The sequence below is a fragment of the Chaetura pelagica genome, unplaced genomic scaffold (genome assembly GCF_000747805.2).
Source record: "Chaetura pelagica isolate M959 unplaced genomic scaffold, ChaPel_1.0 scaffold17, whole genome shotgun sequence".
Classification (NCBI taxonomy): Eukaryota; Metazoa; Chordata; class Aves; order Apodiformes; family Apodidae; genus Chaetura; species Chaetura pelagica.
In genome coordinates, this window is record NW_009970726.1 from 1,938,877 (window position 1) to 1,960,192 (window position 21,316).

Consider the following 21,316-nt stretch of genomic DNA (forward strand, 5'->3'; position numbering starts at 1 on the left):
GAAGCTTTCATTTTATGTTGTAAAGGAGGTGGCACTGAGAAATCACCTACCAACAGTCCAGGTGCATCTGTATTATAAAACCAGCATGAGAGTTCAACAGCCTGTTCAGATGGCATGGTAGATGGTTCAAGGGACATGCAGCTGGGGAGCTTGCTGTCCACCATGGCTAATGTCGCCACCCAACTTGAGCAGCACTCCTTGAGTACCATGTTGATACTAAACCCTGAGCAGCTGGAGCAGCTGTGTGAAGTGAAGGCTGACATTAATACTAGAGACATCATTAAGCAAGTAAATAAAAAGCTGAATCTCTCCCCTCCCTATCATGTCACCTACTTTTAACAGAATAGCTCCTCAACCATCTTCCCTGTGGGGAATGTCTACTTTAACATTAATTCTGACATGTGTATTTGACAGGAAAAAATATTGCTGAAAATACTGTCTTCCAACATCTGTGAAACAAACTGAGAGGAACAGAAAAGTAGCACATCTATTATGAAAATTAAAGTCAGATAAAAAGACAAAAAGACCCTTTTCTGCCATTTGCCCACAATGTGCAGCACAGACTGTGCCGTGTGCTGAAAGTCCTGACAATAAAAGCCTTGAAATTCTAAAACAGAAAGTCCTCCCTCCTCCCCATGAATTATTTGGGCTTATTCCCAAGTACTTTTAAAGTAACTATTTTAGCATAAGATCTTACACACATTAGCAAAGTTCTGCCAATTAGCAAAGTTTTATCAATTAACTATAGTGGACAATCTCCCTGTTTTTGTAGTAATAGAAGGATTTAGTGCATATAATTGTCCAACTACTGTTATGTATTTGCTCACAGAGCACAGTCTAAGCCCCAAACCCCAAAGGCTAAATATTTAAGCCACTTGAAGTATGGAAGAAGCAGGGAAAAACCTATTTAAAAAGTTTTAAAGTTTCTTCTTATTTTTTCCTTTGAGATACAGGCTACGTGTTCATTTTAACACCCAAAATTCACCTGTAAGTGATAAAAAAACATCGTTGAAACACAAGAACAAATTATTTACCTAGTGAGTCATCAAAGTGCTTTATTTTATAAAGCCTTGCTCATGTTTGGAGTGTAATCTAAGCACTAACATATACAATAATGAGTCTTCCTTGCCCTGTCCAAATAAACAGTTTATCAACAAGAGTGAGTGACAAAAATGCTACACAGACAAAAAGAATGCTTTGCTGTAAATGTCTAAAATTGTCTAAAAATGTACACTTGTTGGCCGCAATTAAATATGTACTCCAAGTGTGTGTACCTCATTTTTACTTCAGGGTCTCCCTGTGGCCTCATACTTTAAGAAGCCACAGCATGCTTCAGAAAATGAAACCTGGGTGAGAATGTAGAAAACTGGGGCATATGGGGAGAGGACAAAAAAAAAATAAAATCAAGCCACAGTACCAACTTATTTAAATACATACAATACAAAAGTATACACATACATTACAGTGCTGCCAACACCACTAAGTCAAACATAACAAAAAAATCCTGTAGGAAGGGTCGGGAAAAGGAGAAAACAAATTAGTACACAGCAACAGGGATAGTATTGCCTTTGGCCACTGAGAGAGAGTGAGGGGTTGCTATGGTAGAGGTTCCTCTGAAGTCAACCACTAGGTAGGTTACACGCAGCTGCAGCTCGACAGCGCTGGCATTGGTTATGGAGAAGGCATGCTGGCACTCCTGACCCGAGTGACAAACCACCATGGGGAGGGCTTGACTCTTCTTACCTTGCCTACAAAACCTAACAATTTCAATAAAGAAATTTTAAAGGCACAGCTTTAGCACAGTGTATAAGTAGATAAACTTCTAAGCATACGTAAATTTGTCTCTTTCAAGCATGGAGTCTTTTCAGGGAAAAAATACAAGAGGAGAAGAAATACAGTGCTGTTGTTGAAAAATTTTAAACAAGTTAAACATGATCAGCACAGTTTTAGGCAATGCACTATACAATCAAACTTCAGTAAATGGTAGGACAGGTCATTTTGATGCTAAAAGACGACCTTGGGAAAAATCCCTCTGAAATACCCTTTTTCATTTTATTGTAAAAGAGTCCATCACGGAGGTGAGCGAGACATTCACTTTAGTACACTACTGCACATTACACCTTGGAAGATGACAAACATTACTTCATTTGTACTGCAAAATAACTTTACATGTAAACTCAAAAGTCATATATTGTACACGGCTCTGAAATTCAGAAATATCCCTGCTTTCCTAATAATGTAAACAGTAAAATTCAGGGTTCATTTTTTGAGGGATAATCTATAATAAAATACCGCTGTTTCAACAGTACAAGATAAGCATTTAAACTTCAAATTCCCAGTAAAATCCAAGCAAATGGAATTTCTATCAGTGTGCACATCTTTCACAGTGGGTGAAAGATGGAGCTACTATTGCCCAAAACTATGCGCTTCTTCAGGTAAGCTTTTTTTTCCACTTGTAACATTATTAGTTCCTACATTGCAAGAATACAAAACAAATGAAAACTTCAGGTAACAAAGTGAAATAAACAAAGTTTTCCCTTAATGTAAGTTTACTGTAGCAAAGATGTACACATAGCATGAACTAAATTAGCTCTTCATAAGATAGGAGAAGCCATCTCTCAGGTGTCTGAGAGCTCAGCTTCCTGATGCAATGTGCTGAAAAGAAGACAAGAATGGGAGAGGGAGAAAGGAAAAAACCCAAAACAACTGCTACAAACCAAATGGAAAAAGCCTCTGGCACCAAGGGCTGTTGCAGCTGTTTTTTTAAGGAGTGCCAGTGTGCAGGGTGTAAGTGTAACATTCGCAGTAAGGTTTTTATTATTATCATCATCACGAGAATACTGTCGTGTATCTTTTTAGTTCAAAAAATAAACTGATCCACAGTTTACAATTTGCTATTGTAGATTTAACATGCATTTGCTCTTCCCCACCCCCATCCCACACCTCTTTGCTCATTTATTTCGTTTCAGCTGGTAGCATCAGAGCATTACTGTTACAGTGCACTCTGAGTAAGCTGTTCTATGTATTTAATTTATTTTAATTATTTTATTTTATTTTTTTTTGCACACACAGAAGAGTCAGAAATAGCTAGAACTATGCTGGGAATATCAGGCAGCTGTTAAAGCAAGTACTCCACCCCACTTCAGTCATCTTTGCCAGCAGATGTAAACAAAGGGGCTGCTTTCTGCAAGATGAGAGTGCTTCTCTGAGTTCCTTTTTTTCCCTACGCTTGTAGCCACTGCTGCTGTCCCCAGGTCTCGTGTCTGTCCTATGTAACATGGTGGGTTACGTCAAGATGTTGGCAATAAAGTCCAAGAAGCGCTTTGAATACTGTTCAGGATTAACAGTTGAAATTTCTGCACCAGCCTGCACAGAGAATTGGGAGGGGAGAGGAAAGAAGGAAGAGCCACTTTTATTTGATGCTTCGGCATCGAGAGTCCTACTTACTTCAGTGAATTTCATTTGCAGTCTCAGAACCAGATACTATAAACACAAATTATAATGGCCCTCAAGCAGCATCTTACTGATGCCTTTTCAGGCTTCATGTGAGTACAGCCACACTGGGCACTCACTGCAGGACATCCATCTTCCATTTCTGAACCATATTCTCTTTACTTTCCTTACGTCCCTTTACTTTCATTGTACTTCACTGTTCTGTATAATTTCTGCTGCATACTTAGCTGTGCTACCCACTGGTATAGCAACAGAGTCTGGCCTGCTGAGCAGCAGTGCTTTCAAATAGAGAACATATGCATTTAAATCTGGACTCACTGAATAAGCTATACAATTGCTATTTCAATGAAGCCATGATTCCATTCGTATTTTTATCAAAAGTTTTCAGAGCTTTAGGCCACATTTGTATTTATTTTTTTTCCCCATTTTACAAAAGGGGAAAACTGCATGTATGTAATTAATGATCAGACTTCAGTGTCAGGTGGCTCAGGATAGACGGCAAAATAGGCCAAGTAATTTTATGGAAGTAATGTTCTGTAACAAGTTCTAACCACAGTCAGCTTCAATAATCACAGTTGTTATTTACAATATGCTTCTATCCTGTATTTAAGCCATAAGTGTGAAATTTTAAAGTCTGCTACATTTAAAGTTCATTAATAATTGCCAGACAATGGCTGCATATGGTCTGCATCAACTTTCAGCTGCTCAGAGAGCACAGGGAGTAATGACAGCATTGTTTTAGAGAGACAAAACTACCTTCTACAGCCTATGCAGGGCTTATTGCTGAGCATTCTGTATCACACTCTGCTGTGAACTAAAAAGTCCTGAGCCCTTTCCTTAAAACATCCCACAATGCTCTGAACCTTTAGATACTTAGAGGAGGGATTTTAGACTCATGAATGATTATACTCTTTTTAAAAAGTTTATAAAATTTGAACATTAAATCACCATAGAAGTGATAATGGTAGATACACATTGTAATTCTGGAAGACTGGGCTGCTTCACCATGTTTTTTTGGTGTCTGCTACTAAGCAGCAATTTCAGTCAAAATAAAGAAATGAGTGGCAGTCAAAAAGAAGCTTTCCCTTCGTGCTCTCCATGTATTTAATATGTACATTTTATGTTTCATTTTTGCAAATAACGCTTTTTTTAAAAAAAGCTTTGTAAAGTGAGCCACAGTATATCACAGGATCATAGAATACCTGGTTGGAAGGGACCTCAAGGATCATCTGATCCAACCTTTCTTGGTAAAAGTACAGTCTAAATAAAGATGGCCCAGCACTCTGTCCAGATGAATCTTAAAAGTGTCCAATTCTGGGGAACTTACCATGTCCCTAGGGAGACTATTCCAATGGCTGATTGTTCTCATTGTGAAAATTTTCCTCTTCTGTCCAATTGGAATCTCCCCAGGATTAATTTGTACCCATTAAATTAATGGTAATTCTTAAGTATATGCTGAAGAATTAACTTTCAACAGGCTGTACCAAATAATGAAACTATCACTAGGGCCCTGCATCTGAAATAACACAACAGCTTTCACAGAGCTGGGTACTCATACAGGTGTCTGGTGAACAGCTTTGTTTGCAAGAAAAGGTGCATCTCAGAAGCTTAGGACAAAGTCCTAAAGAGACATCTCACTAGAGTTCTTTATGAGTAAGAAAACTGTGTGTACAGCTAAAAAGGGAATTCCACTCTGAGTATTTAACATGTAGCAGTTACTGTTTACTTTTTTATTACATCTTATACTTGAATAAAACCTGAAAAAAATCTGATTATTTCTCCTTTCCCTGGATTTCCTGAACTGTGCTGTATCAGTCCACTGACCTACAAAAATGCAGCAGTATAAATGGAACCAGAGGACAAAGACCCAACCCAGATACTTACCCCATGCTTTACTGTTTTTGCAGCATGGGCAGCTTTCTTTTTTGCATCATAATGAGTAAGAATGTCAATAATGGCCATAAAGTATACTTCCTTCCTAGGGGCATCTGCAAACGGCAAAGACATGGCAGTAAGAATGACTTTGGAGACATCTTGATCATCAGTCCCCCTTCTAACAAAGAAAACTTCACCAGTCTCAATCAGCAGCTCAGATAAGTTAATGTCAGTATTAATCAAGATCTATGAAGACCACGGGCTCAAGTTGTTCTTAACTGAGCATTTCACTGAACTCATACATGATACAAAATCCTTCAAATTTGAGCACTATGGATTTCATGTTCCTTTGTAGAAAAACAGTAAATTTTTACATGAAAGGCAACACTTCCGTGTCAACAAATGAGTCAATATTTTTTTAGGAGTAAAACCACTTCTTTATGCATGTAAATGCTTATGGAAAAAATAAATACGCAATTTTCCTGTCTTGAACAGCCAGAGGTAACTGGTGTATACTTAGTTTTGGACACTAACATTAAACCTAGTTTCAGGCTTCCTAGATTCAGGCTTCTTACACTCTTCTTATAATGACTTCATTGGCTGGACATACACAGAAATTGGGTATTAGTCCACAAATTTTCAAAAAGCAACCAGAAAAGTGAAATGTAAGTTGGAATGCTGCTTTTCTCATTCTTTCTAGATTGTTTTTAATAGTGTTATCTTAACTGCCAAGAAAAGAACAATTATAGATTCTGGATTTCCTGAACAGGATGAAGAAAACCACTAATTAATTGAGAACTGCTGTATCTGAATAGCTAAGCCAGTAGATGATTTGATTGTGTAGTAGGTGAATTATTTGACTGCATCCCCACACATCACAATATTTAAGAAATACATTCATAAAAACACTGAACATTACAGGTATCTGTTTTCTGCTGCACTAAAGAGCAACTCATTTCCTCTTCTGCAGAGTGGATTTATATTTTGCAGATTAACTTTGCCTTTAATGATTGAGAAGACCTTAGGATTCTGGTGTAAGAACCAAAACATTGTAATGTATTTATTATTACTTACTTTCATGGCATTTTATTCCATAAACATCAATAGATGGATCAAATTCCCCTGGAGCCAAGGGCAGTGAACTGTTCAGCGTGTTTCCTGGACTGTCTGGAGGGGTTCCAATGGGGTGGGTCCCATCACTTTCACCTTCCTCTTCTCCATCATTCTCTTCACACTCTACTTCTTCCTGTTCAGCTCTCTCAACATCATGAATTCCAACCAGCAAGCTGTAGTCCATGAGTTTTAACTGAGCAAGGAACTAGAAAGGGATAATAAGCAATTTATCAGTATCACTGAAAAATGTAAGCTCCACTTACAAGCTGGAGAAGATGTCATCAGATGAGAAAAACAGGCACTTCTAAGAGAGAGGAAAAGGGAAGATTAAGTGATAAAGCTAGCAGGGAGATACTGAATTTATTCAGATATAGTAACAGCACACAGGTCACTTGCAACTTGTATTGTAAAAAAGCTGTAGCCCACTCTCCCCAGATCCTCAGGGAAAAATAATTTTTCCTGTAGTGAAGCCTGGTGCCTGTGCGAGCCCCTTGCTCCCCTGCAGCCTTGCTAGAGAATAGTGAAAAAGTCTTTAAATGTGCTTGCTGTGGGAAGTAGTCAAGTTTTCATAGAATCTTAACAGTTGGAAGGGGCCTCTGAAGATCATAATTTCCAAGCCCCTTGCTGCAGCAGGAACACCTAGGGAAGATCACACAGGAACATGTCCAGATGGGTCTTGAAAGTCTTGAAAGAGAAGGAGACTCCACAGCCTCTGTGGGCAGCCTGTCCCAATGCTCTGCCATTGTGAAGATGTGACATGATGCTTTATTCTCTAAACAGTGTCATGCTCACTATTTAAATTATGCAAGCAAATACTGAATGTGAATGAAAGGTTGGTTTGGAATGAAGAGTGAGAATGGGAATTTGAAGAAGATTGAAAAATTATGCACAGATGAAGTGTTATTTCACTTAAAGGAAACAGGATGAGGCAGAAAGCTAACAGAAGGATGGAAATAAGGAAGGTATAAAAGCAAGGAGATGGGATAAATTGTTCAAGAGGTGTGGGATAGGCAGGGCAGAGCTGTGCTGCAGGCTGAAAGCAATACTGTGATTTTGAACATGTGGAACCACTGCTTATGATCTGCATAGAAAGAGGTTGAAAATACAAGCTATTTCAGTTTTCAGAAATTACAAACTGCTATAAAAAGGAAGTTAGAGCAGACTAGAGAAGGGTTTTAAGCCAAACTTTGGAATAGTGATAGGGATGAAAGAGATTAGTTTGTCGAAATCCTGATTCTGTGAAAAGAGAGGAATCAGAGATAACAAAGTGACTAAATTTGAGTGCTAGAAGAAACATTGCCAGATTGAAAAGAGATTTTAGGAAGAAAGAAGAAATTGGTTTCTAACCATTTCAATATAATAAACCTGAAGACTCTTCAGAAGACTAGAAGAGATGGTTTACAATGATATACTAGAAGAAATGAGACTGGCCAAAGGCGATGGAGTGGAATAACTCCAGGCATATCACTAAATACTTGATAAATACAGAGGGAGACAGGAGAAAAATCTACCAATAATCATACAAAAAGGCACGAAAGAGAACAGACTCCTGCGAAAAAGAGTGAACTGCAGATTAGAAGAGAATGGCTCTTGAGAAAAGCGTGCTGCTGCTGACAGCAAAAAGACTTAGGGAGATTAGCACAAAGGAAAAATAATCTAAGTTAAAATGCACAAAATATCTTTATGTTCTTTTTTTCTCATTACATTTTTAATGGAATGAGGAAGCAGGAAAATAGACAAGTGGACATCAAAACAGCAGAAAAAGGTACACAAAGGGGACAAGACTTGACTATGACAGAAATATTGCAACGAAAATTTCAAACAAGAATGGACACAGTTTAGAATACTACTTCATAATATGGTTAACTATTAATATTGTGTGATAATGATATAGCAAGTGCTGTGCTCTGCTTTTCATTGTAGTGAAGTCAATGTTTACACATCAGGCACAAACTACATACAGTGGGCAAAAGAACCACTATGTAACAAGGCAAAAGAATCACTAAAAGAAAAACAAGGTTAAAGAACAACTTGCCACTGTTAAAATCAGATGTCAGATCACTTCACACTGGTGGTTTACATTAATCTTTAACAATACACTGTATAAATTTCAGAACCATAAAACGTAGCCTCCCAAGATATGATCTGGAGGCTGCCATTATATTTACAATCCAGTAAATGATGTAGAAGATCACACACAATCTACTTTCTGGGGTGGTAAAGTATCTTCCAGGTTCATTGCGCATACTTCAGATCTTGTTTGCAACCTACTTACTGTAAAAGTGTTAGTCAGCAAGAGCAGTACATGTTGGAAGAGCACAAATCTTAAACCCAAATGAGAGCTGTGACATCAGTAGAGCAGCTTTGCAGCACAACATTTCAAATGTAAAATAAACACGGGTATGTCCCAAAATATTTATGTTTTCATAATTACCATCAGCATCAATTTCTCATTGTTATTATGATGGGAAATTACATTTCCTCAGATGCAAATTTTTTTGGTAAATTCTAAAGTTGCAGTATTTTGGTTTGTGCAACTACTGAGATACAGATCTGAAGAACTAGACAAGGCAATTTACAGAGCCATTTTGATATAAATAGCTGAAAATCGTATTAAGTCACAGACACATTTTGCTATCAGGTCTCTTTCAACAAGGCCAACAGATTTTAGGCCCTGACTACAGAGACTGTAAAATTTTATGTTTAGTGACAATATTTTCAATTATGGAACCTGAAGTCAAGCTGTGGGAACTAGTCAGTCCAACATTAATTTTCTTTATTTGTTGAACTAAATCAGTTATAATAAAATATCATATTGAATTCACATACTAATACTTTTCTACTAAGTATTGACTGTACTCAGCCAATTACAAATTTATGAGAAGACTATGTTAAGATAATGAGTCCAAATGCCGTATTCAACTTACTGCAGCGCTGTACTGTTGTGATACTAAGGATGATTTAAAACTGGATTACTAACATGAAACAAATACAAGCTGCAGGGGCTGCTACATATCCTGTTATGGACTACAGACCATGCCCAGCCTCAGCTCTGGTGCACATCCTCCTGTGAAATACAACTCACAATACTCACCTCTCTCTCGGAGGTACTAGGCTGGTAAAGTGCTTAAGTACTAGTAGTACCATCATTTTAACATCACAATATCAAGGCAGGCAAGGACAATGAATGGCAGCCAGCTATGGCAGTAAGCCATTAACACTCCAGCAAAAGCAGTGGTCAACTCCTGAAAGTTTAAACTGTGCTTAATTTAAAACAGTCTTACAAACCAGAGCTTTCATTAATGAATTACAGGTATGATTTCCCAGGTTATTTTTGCCACACATTTTAATCACACGTAACTGAACAGACATGTTCTTACCTCCACATCCTTTTTGAGTTTCTCAAGGAACATCTTTTTGTTATTCTCATCGATATGAATCTTTTGGCCATCGTTAATAAAATCATTGTCTTTGAATGTCGGCAGCTCTTTGGCCTAAAACAAACCAGAACTCCTGTGAGAGTGGGATGGCAAAGAGGAGCGCGGTGAAGCTGCTGGCCTGGTGTGGTTCCCCGCCAGCAGTGGCACCTCCCAGGGGAAGCAGAGGCACCTCCATCACACACTGCTCTCCAGAACTGCACCCATGGAGCTGCTGCCATAGTTCATCCCTCCTGTAAACGGCCTAGAAGGTTTGCATTTACTGGGAGTGCAGCAAATGTAGCTACCACAAAACCTCCGACTCAGTACTTGATTTGCATTGAACCCGGATTTGGATGGAGCTTCTTCCAAGGTGTCCTTCTCAAAGTGACTGGCAATAAGTGAAGTCAAAACGCAGCTGATACCTTGTAACAACCTGCTTGCATCAGATCTTACGCGAAGTCAGACTGGATTGCATCTTACACAGCTACTGTGAATGTTTCTGAATGCCCAACACCAAATAATTTTTTAAAAAGCATCAAGTGAACATGAATTATGCAATTCTGCTTATATGTTGTAAATGCTAGAGAAGACCACTGGCTTTTAAATAAGTAATTAAACATTCTTAACGTTGGAGCATTAGTAGATTATCTTCCTCTTTAACTCTCCCAAGAAGTGATTTACAACAGCATTAAGGAAAACCAGAAACTTTCAGTGACCAGCTCAGAGAGGGTAACCACTGATTTCAGTACTAAGACCCCTCAAACAGGCTTGCTTTCAGAGGGCAGGGACTAGAAGTTTACTTAAAAAAATCTAGCAAGGCAACAAACAAAGAAACAGTTGCTTAAGGGAATTTGGCCAAGCAAACTATATGTACTAGTAGCTTCTGCAATCAGACACTTTAAAAAGATGGTCAGTTAAGAACAATAAACAGCCCTTCTGTCTCACCTCACCTTTAATCAATCATAGGGAAGAGCAGGATTCCTTGCAAAGAAAATGTTGCAGAACAGCTGAGTGCTGCAGCCCTCAGTGATCATGAACTAATGTGTACTTCGAATAAAATAATTTCCTCTTAATTTGAAAGTCTTTCTGCTAGGAATAAAATGTAGTTAACATCAGCCTACTGGAATGTCCTCCAGAAGTTTAACTAGTCAGACATTGCTTATAACCTCACTGGAGATGGCATTTTTCATAAAGTTTATTTTCTTCCTACAACACAGTAAACAAAATAATCTCTTCAGTTCTTTTCTTCAAAATGTACATTTTGGAAAGCACAGCCTTAAAATGTGAGCATCATAGCAGACCCTGAAATGCCCTTACAGATCTTCACAATGGCCAAAAGGTCTTTTCACTGTTGGGCTGTGCACAGAAGTGGATGAAATACTCAGTTCCCCAACTGTTCAAATCTATTTTTTAGAACTGTAATTTGTGAATTCCTTAAGATCCTACTATGCTGTTTTTATTCAGAAAAGTGACCCTTCTCTTACAATAACTGTCCAAAACTACGTAAGCGATTAGTAACACTTTAATAGTTGTGAATCCGTGTTAAAATCCATTGCATCATGACACCTATGTATGCTGGAAATAAAGTCCTAGTCTGCCCATTCTCAAATATTACTGTGCTGCATTTAGAGCATTCTGATATATTAAAATACCCTCTAATAGAGACCCTCTACTTTAAAATAGAAGGAAAAAAACCCCATTCAGCTGAGATGGAGCTATAACCATTCATCAACCCAGGAATCCTTCCATGGAGGAGCCATCCTGCAGTGCTTTACTTAATGACAACATTAGACACTTCTTGAAGCTCACAACAAATTGTTTACTACAATACGACAGCACACTGTGCATTGATTTTCTTTCTGGCCTACTCAGTAAGTGGTTTAGGATGAAAATTAGTAGGGGAAACCTCAGATAAGCATTGCAGACTAAGAGCTGTAGAGATTATCACACACACTCAAGCAAACTGTCCCATGGACAAGGGCTATCTCTGCAGAGGCGGGACTGCAGATCCAGGGATGCTGCCAACACCAGAGGATGGAATCCAGTGCGTGGGATGCTTAAGAATGGAGAGGAGATTTGAACAAATACATTTAAGATGAAACAATAATGAAAAGAATGTAGGAAACCAAGCCCCTTCATTTCTAACCCAAAGTCACCAAAAACACCCTCTGATTATTTTTACACTGAGTATATCCATATTATTTATTAAACTGGGTAGAATTTAAAGTGAAACAAACCCATTAACTGTTTAAAGCTGGTGGGCTGGGTAAAGAGGAAGGATGTGCTTGTGGTTAAGATGCTGAGAAGCATAATCTCTAGGCTCTGCCACAGATTTCCTGCAGAGCCTGGCATCAGGCATCCAACCCAGCAGGGTGTGGGAGAAGTGTGCTTCTCTGCTGAAGACAGTCCTAGATTCAGCAAGAATAAACGTACATTACAAGCAACATCTTTTTGGAGGACACTAGAGGTGGTAAGCCAGTTGTGTAGGTGCCAGACTCCACTTTAACCTTTTCTGTAATCTATTTTTAACAAAAGTGAGGTAGCAAAGGTGACCCAGCTGCATTCCTTGCCTGCCATCACAAGACCCAAGAGGTCCTCCAAAGGATATTCAGGGCAGTGTATCAGCTCTCTCCAAAAGCCAGACTCTTTACTGCCTTGTGTGCAGGGTTTCCCAGCCCTCAATAATTTCGCTGAGTTTTTTTTTCCCCGAGGTCAATTTTTCACCACCCAAACACTCATAGCTGTGACGACTTGGCAAGTACAGAACTGCAGAAATTAAAAGCCAATCCTGAGGTATGTGAAGAAAAAAAAGCAGTTGGTCCCATGTAAGTAACTGAAGCTAAAAAGCTATGTGCCAGGGGTTGTTCTCACCACATTATTTGTATGATGCTTTCCAGCCTATTCCCTTCTCTCTATGTGTTATTAGAAAAAGCTTTTTTTTGGTGTGTGCCAGGCTATATAGTTCTATTTATTTAAAGCTGAATAGCCCAAGGATTCTGTTGCAGTCCCAAATATTACTAATGACAGCCAGCACTAGTAGTGATTATAGTAGTACTAAAACCAAAAATTCATGTCTGAAAAATTGTTTTGTAGATTTAGGAATTAAAACCTATGAAATATGTGACTAGGAGGGGCTCTTGCATTTATTTCAAATTCACAATACATATATTCATGTTGAAAAATTCTAATATGTACTTTTTTTTCTTATGCACTGAAGTAAATAAATACAAAGAACACCACATTGTGGTAGTTTAAAACACTATCTGAATGAGAAAACTGAGACTTTGCTTTAATAAAATAACTGATACGGTTAATTTTTAATGAAGTCTCAAATATTTCCAATGATGCAAGATCCTTGTTGGAAAAAGATTCTCCAAGCAAGTAATTCATTATAATGAATATCATTAAAGAAATAAATATTTTAGAAGCTGCACAGGAGATGAACATCTAACTACTTCCACTAAATTAATAATAGATTTTCTTTCTGAACCATCTTCATTCTTTTAAATTCCCTACTTAAAGATGCAAGAAAGTCAAAATAGATTTTACAAACATCAAGTATTTATTTAATTAAAAAGCATGTTATTTGCACACTTCAGGTTTGCATTCCAAAGTTTGCCATGGTCATGGAGAATTTTAATTGCAGAAAGATTTCACTGCCTTTGAAGAGGCTGAAAAGCAATAAAGCCTTCTCTAAGATGACAGAATGATCAAGACTGATTCAAAAACTAAAATTATGGTGAAACAGCCCACTGAAATGGTTTAAAAAAAAAGTCTTGAAAGGTAAGGACCAGGTGAAGTTTTATTTCTGTATGAACATGGAAATAGTTTTTGCAGATTTCTGTATGAACATGGAAATAGTTTTTGCAGATTTCTGAACGTATCTCAATTCAGCATTCTATGTGTTGAAATGAAGATTAGCCATTTTTTTTTCCAAAGGGATTTTTGTACTTCATGATTAAAAAAAAGATATCATGTCTATCATTATTGCTGCCTTTTTGGGAGAAGCTCACTGAAACGGCTGTAGGGCAGTTAAGTTTCAGAGTAAGTCCAGAAGTGAAAAGGAAAAGGACACTAATTTTATTCACAACCTGGCAGCATTTTCTCACTGACCAAAGACAAAGATCAGGTTGTAGGAGAAATGTTGCTTAACAGCCTTATTGTTTGTTTGGAACTAGCTACGAGTCCACGGCAAAATTCTGCTTGCAGTTTATAGCTTCTGAAAATGGTATAAAACATCAGCTGTGAGTGAAGTTCCACACACTGGGCTTCTTTTCACAGTGAATGGCTCATATCTACCTTTTTCTAAAAAAAGATTAACTAAGTTAGATTAACTTCTAGGCTGAATGGACTCACTACCATATATCAAAGGCAGTATTTTTTAAAAAAGGATATTATGCCAAATATAGTGTGCAATGATTTGGCACAGGTTGTTTTGAACCAAATCAGAAATCTGGAGTCAGTAGATCTATAAGATGGAAGAATAACCATAACTTTCTTTGGAAGCCTGCAGGTTGCAGCTTCTTCCCTCCTGTAGTCATGGGAGTTGGATCCAAACTTTCTTTGCACAATTTGCCTTGTCCTATATAGTGGTTTCTAACCAAATGAGGGTCTGCAGCTCCACTCACCATCACAGGTCTGATAGGACAAGGAGTAATGGCTTTTAACTGAAAGAGGGTAGACTTAGTTTGGACATAAGGAAGAAATTCTTCAGCATGAGGGTCATAAGGTACTGGAACAGCACTGCCTAGAGAGGCTGTGGGTGTTCCCTCCCTGGAGGTGTTCAAAGCCAGGCTGGGTGAGGCTTCGTGCAGTCTGGTCTAGTGGGAAGCGTCCCTGCTCATAGCAGGGTTGTTGGACCTGATGATCTTTAATGTCCCTTCCAACCTTAACCATTCTATGATTCCATGAAACGGCAATGAAAATACAGCTCTAACCCCAAAATGGAGTTTGAGAGGAAACAGTGGAATGGTTTTAGACAGTATAACAGGCATTTCTGCAGGACAGAAAACATTGTGCAGGATGTTGTAGATGGACTAGGAATTTGAGCAAGTACCAAAACAGCAACTCTATGTCTTTTCAATGTTCAGGGAAATGCATCCAGAATTACCCTTAGGTTAATGTCTCTTACTGCAAAGTGAACATGCAACACATAAAATGCAAGACCAAATTCTCCTTTTATTTTTTTGAGAACTTTTAAAGACACGGAAAACATATTTTAAACAAAAAAAGCTAAAACAGAAAAAGGCAAACTAGTGATTTTTTTCAAAAAACAATAAAGGGGTTGGTGTCGTGAAAGACAAATACTGAAGCAGGAACCTTAACTCTGAATGTCTATTCCTATCTTTGCAATTCATTGATATATGATGCTTTAGAAATTACAATCTCTTTATATGCAACCTTGAGATTCATATTTCAAAGAGGAATCTAAGACACGCTTCATATGTCTTAGAAAAATAAGCAAAAAAATGGTATTCTGAAATTAGCCATTTTAAAATAGTAGAAAAAAAAAGATCAGATTTTGAGATCAACTACCTTAAATGAAGTTGTAACTGTCAACAGCAGAAAAAACCCCAACTAATTCAAGACATAGCAATCCTTGTTCCTATGGTGCTACACCGAAATCCTACTTCCTTTAGTTATAATTGCCCTCTCAGAAATCAGTTAATTACTATATGTTGTAATATATAATCTAAAAAGTAAATATAAGAATTGGTTTGTTACATAAAGTAGCATCTTCCAACCTAATTATTAGAACTATGCATTTTGCATGATATTTAACTAAGATGTAATGCAGCTGTCAACTATGGCAATTTTCTTTCTAAAGAAGAACTTAGAAAATCCCTTGTTCAAATGTATTTAATGTAATTTGTGTGCATTTAGGCTTATTTATGAAACAATGCATATCACCACCCTGGCAATGCAACTAGTTTTGAATAAATTTAAAAACATGTAATAATCTCTCAAATTGCTCAAGAAAGACAAAACATGGTGGGCTTCAGTTCAGTTAGGCTTTATTTTTCTTCTTCAAACTTTCTTTGGAGCTGCTCACTCACAAGCAAGATCCGTAAGTTCTTTGTAAATACAAGTACACTCAGCTCTAGCTGCTAATTTGATGTCGTACTCTAAGCAGAGCATAATTGTGAGCAGATAGACCACCAGGGGAGTTCTGCATTATCCTGGTTTCACTTAAGAGGGCAAAATTGTCCAAGGAATGAATAGAAAATGTCCACTGTTAAAATAATAAAAATAAAAAAAATTAAAGAGAACGAAAGCCTAAAAAATCCCAAAGGAGCAGCTGTCAGAATTTGACAACTGTTGAAACAGACTGTTCTTTTAAAATTCAAGACATCTGTAAGTGCATATTATGATACTTGTTGCCAAGAAAGTGATGCCTTTATTATTAAAAATATCACTTTTAATGCAAACGAGATGAATAGTGTATTAGGGTGAAATCTAAGGGATGAAGCTTGTCTCTGCAATGATTATAATAAAATTATGCAATGACAGTTTCAGAGCTTATCATCAATATGTTAGGATAATAAACAGTTGAAGACAGTCAAACAGAAGATAACTGAAAACAGGGCAGAAAAAGCAACAACATAATTCCAGCCAGCTTCTCTTCCTAGAAACTGAATAAAAAATGTTTGAGTACTAACTACTCTACACTACAAAACTAGAGCAGAAGACAACTCTTCTGATTTCCTATTCTACAGTTTATTACATCTTTCTGCATAATTGACTGCCTCTTATTTATTAACTGAGTGAATAACAAGAGTAGCTTGACAGGACAGTGATTCAAGAACATCATCGTTTTAGCCAAGTTCGCTATTTCAAAGTAATTTACCTAAAATTTGCAGTCTTCATTAGAACATGACTGAAAAGCTTGCTCCTCTCTTTTCTGGCCTTTGCAGGTTTTAAAAAAGGCTAACATATTATGCTTGATATTCTGAAAACCATTTGATTACTTTAATACTGGCTTTTGAAATGAAATGTGAATTACTTAAAAGCCCATTTAAAAACTACAGCACTGCCAGACATTTTAGCCCTGTATTTTAACACCAGAAGTCTCCTGTGTTTTATTACTCTTCTGTTTTTTCAGATGTGAATAGTAGTGGATACCTTTATAATAAGTAATTAAACAATGCTGCCATTAATTGGACTCCTATTATTATAATGTCATTTCAGGGTGCTATTAATAAATTGATGATTTAACTTGCCTCTAGCTAAAAATTAGCTAATAAGTTACTACATCAGCTAAGTATTTGAGATTGTCTGTATTTATTTAATTATTCAGAGCAATTTCTTCCGACATAGATGCCAAAACCTCTTCAGAGCATTTGCAAAAAATGCCTTTTTTTTTCCCTTTTCAACCTGAAAGTTTCCAAATGTTTTAATATCTTTAAGATTGGCTGAAGATTCCCACAGAAGACAACAACAATAAAAAAATGTCTGAAATACTGACAAGAGAATATGGAAGGGAAAAAACTTGCACTTGCCAGTGATGAATACTGGATCATTTACATACTTATGTCTACACAGCCCTGAAGGCCCTGGGATTAGTGTCCTGCATGCACACATACAGCTCATGGTAGCAGGTCCTTAGAACTGCTCAGAGTTTCAAAAACAAACTTTCCTTGTCTATTTCTATAGATACACAACCCCCTTTTTTATTTAAGCTTAAAAGCTGTGTGTTAGAAACACTTAAGTAGTTTAGATGAGAAAACCACTGCAGTTCTAGTGCCTACTGCAGGAGATCCAGATTGCAGCGATGATGAATGTTCTGAGCATCTACAACACAGGTAATACCCTTTCAAATGAAACAGCAGGCTCCAAAACTTAGACAAAAAACACGCAATAAGCAAAAACAGTATTTTCCCCCTTGCTTGAATCCCTTAGAGTCTTTCTTAATGTGTTTGTAAAATGTTTCCCCTATGAACTTCCAAGCGTCCCCAGTGTATGCACTGGCATTTAAGGGGAGTGATAAGTAACTGAAGGCTGTTCTAACAGCTTCTGACTATTTGCTTGCAACATCACTGTTTAGTGTAGTTCTGTCTCCAAGAAATCAAATTCCTTTGAAAAGAAAATAATGTGTGAGATTTAAAACAGCAGCAGCAGAATTAGGGGGGATCAAGCTTTTTTTATATTCCTTTCATAGAAGCACTCAAGATGAAAGGGGAGGTTCCAGATGTGTTGAAATTGAAAGGAATTTTTATTAGCCTTACTGAAGATACGATTTCACATTAAATTTAGAGAATAATTGTCACACACAATCATGCAAAACTACACAGCTTTGTTTTAACTTAGCTATAATCAAGTTCAATAGTAATTTTGCCATGAACTTAGATGGGAACAAAATTAAGGCACTGCTTCTTTGAGGTTCTCACTCAACATATTAACGTGTGTATATTATTAATCTATTTATTATTGTGTGATATATTCCTGAAACTGCTCAAAACCACTACACTAAATATCTGTATAGAGTTAGCTCCCTTTTGGCTAAATATATGTAGTATATTTAAATTTTACATTACTATTCCAAGCATTAATGTTGCAACCTAAAGTAGTCCCATTCAAAGAATATGCCCTCCTCATGTCTCTCAGATTATTTTAGTAATATCAGCACATGTTTTCAATGACAACAGGTGTAATCTGTAAGACACTGCAGGGTTAATCCCACTGCTTTAAAAACACTAGAGTTGTGCTACTAAACAAGAACAAAACCAGACCACAAGAAAAGGATGAAGACCATTCAAGATGTGATCTTGAGGGCCTGGTACAGCAGAAGAGAAGCTAATGCCAACTACTGTAACTGCAGTTGGCATCTGGGACATAGTAGTTGCCTAATGCTGGAAGAAGAATTTTAAGTGTTCGTTCATACCTCAGGACAAAGTAGAAAAACTTCACACTGAGTTTTTCATGCAGCCAGAACTGTAGGGCTGATAGCTACTGCATGTCCCTTACTCCTTAGTGCAGCTGTGTGACTTATAGAAGACTCAGAGGCAGGTATGGCACAGCTAATGTTTAGGAGGAAAACAAATTATCTAAATGGAATTTGAGGAAAACACAAAATGAAGTCTTTAAGTGAACTGCTGAATGATATTACATGAATTCAGAAGGAATGTGCTTGGAAAACTTAGAAAAACAGGTGTCATGGGTTCCTGGACTACCCAAATTCGGAAATCTAAGAAGTCTTAAATGATGGAGGCTACGTGCCACCTTTAAATATCTGCAGAATCTTTAGACAAACCTCTCCTAAAGCAATCAGACTACTACACTGAAACCTCAGAGATACGTGATTTTGAGAACATTATATTTTCCAAATGAACTGAAGTTGGAGATGGAGAAAAATTAAGTGATCTATTTCCTTTTAGAGCAAAGTTTCAGCCCAGAAACAGAATTTGAGGGAGATGGTGTCTCATTATAGCTACATGTACATCTAAGTCTTTCATGCTCATTTGTATGAGCTTTACATACCCAAAGGTCCTCCTAATTCAAGGTTTGGTTCATCTTCGCTTTCACATTAGAAATGGCGACAGATCACGTAATTCCATTAACTGACATGGAGTATCCAGATATTTCAATATTAAAGAGCAAGAGAAAGAAGATGAATAAGTAAGGAGGGAGGAGAAGAAAGTCCTGATGTTTTCCTACCACAGGGCAGGCCCTGAAGAAACTAAGAAGAGAAGAGAAAAAAGGAAAAGGAGGAGGTAGAGGATTGGCTCACTTACCTCTGAAATCTCAACACCATTGCAAACCAATATTCAGAGGTCTGCAGAAAATAGAGGAAAGATAAAGGAGGGAATAAGGTAGAACTCAAGAGGGGAGAATATGACAGAAAACAAAGAAATGGGGCTAGAACAGCACTGGTTATGTTTGTCCTGAGACTTGCTAGCAGGTTAGATAACTGAAAAAGAAACAGAAATGCACCATACCTTTTCTTTGTCACTGGCTTCTCGAGCCACAGTAGAGCCCTGAAACAGAAAAAATGGATCTAAAAATGTGCATATGTCAGAAACTAATTTGAAAATGTTACGATAACAGGTCAAAAAGTGGATGAACTGCATCCTTCTGAACTTGAGAGCTGTTTTAAAGAAAGGTGATACAGTAGGTAGAATGCCCAGGGCCACTGAACTGCTGCAACCACTTGAAGATGTATCATGAGAGAAGAAAGATGGATTAAATCCTCAAATGCTCTATATCTATTGTCCTCCTGACTGCTGGAGCTTCTTCCTCATGTCTCAGACTTTTTACTTTTTTGTGCCAATTTAGCCGTATAGTCATGGAATAGCCTATTCTATATAACTATTTGGACATATATAATAAATATTTGGAAAAGATGGCACTCAATAAAAATACATAAAAATATTAAAAGATCACAAACAAGAACAAAGCACCTCACAGCAACATTAAGTCAAAAGAAGAGATGAGACCAGCTGAATTCACAAGATCTACTGTGATTGTCAAAGACATTTTGGACATTTATTTTTTTTTTATTCATTTTTTAGCTTAAAACTAGTAGGCAATTATGGTGCTTTCTGAATAAGCTAGGGATGACAAAAATGGCTGTATCTCCTTGCAAATTTCTTGGAGCAGGACCACACCTTAAAGTACCCTGCATTTGTTTTCACATAATAGCACTGCAAGAAATAACTATAAACGTGATAATTGGCCTTTGAAAGCTCTGTCATTTGTTGAAAGGTGTGCATTGTGTAAAGAAGTGCTGGAGTGGAGTCGTACTAGTTTAAAGAACATGAGGATTCCCAACCACATCTTTTTATACAGTGTATTATTCTGTTTGCAGGAAGAAACTTAGAAAGGATGGAGAAAATAGGTAAATGGGACTTTGTGCCTTAGTTATTACCTATGGCCCATTATATTGTTAACTGATGATAAAGCCTGGTAAAAGTCTGAGATTGTAGTTTACAGATGATCCACCTTTTATATAGTATTCTGTGCTCCAATAGACAGCTACAGCTCCAACAGACTACTGGGCCTGAAAAAAGATCAGCTGAAAACCATACTGGAGGAAAAAAGTTGATTTACAATGGTAAAAATTAGGGAGATTGCCAAATTTGACACTGAAGTTATTTCTATAAAATGCCTTGGCAGTCAGAAAAATAGCTTTGAAATCCTGTGTTGATCTGTGCTGTCTCTTAGTACCTACACAGGTGAGGACGTGACCTACAAGTGAGCTCTAAGCTGGTGTCCAAAAATTCACATATGTAAAAGGACTCTGGAATCACTGATGTTGTAGCAATGTAAATAAAGAAAAAGCTATTTATAATATATGCAGTGTCGCTATAAATGTGCTGAGTGAAGGAGTTTACTTTGAAGATTAGTATGATATTGATGCTAAATTTAAATTGTAAGAGAAGTTTATATTTAAAGTAATTCTTTCCTGCTGGACAAACTGAGTAAATACAGAAGCATTCAGAGAGGTAAACAGTAGCGAC

General features: G+C 37.3%; 1 protein-coding gene across 1 annotated transcript in view; it reads right to left on the bottom strand.

The window, feature by feature from the left end:
- Positions 1-1,035: 1,035 nt before the first annotated feature.
- PIP4K2A (phosphatidylinositol-5-phosphate 4-kinase, type II, alpha) overlaps positions 1,036-21,316 on the bottom strand; it is a 50,335-nt gene continuing 30,054 nt past the window's right edge. Inside the window, exons 5-9 of the mRNA XM_010006954.1 lie at positions 19,796-19,834; positions 9,822-9,935; positions 6,403-6,646; positions 5,338-5,441; positions 1,036-3,366 (exon numbers count right to left, since the gene is read on the bottom strand). Of these exons, the coding sequence (XP_010005256.1) occupies positions 3,286-3,366; positions 5,338-5,441; positions 6,403-6,646; positions 9,822-9,935; positions 19,796-19,834 (582 nt within the window). The 3' untranslated portion in view covers positions 1,036-3,285. The remainder of the gene's footprint in view (positions 3,367-5,337; positions 5,442-6,402; positions 6,647-9,821; positions 9,936-19,795; positions 19,835-21,316) is intronic.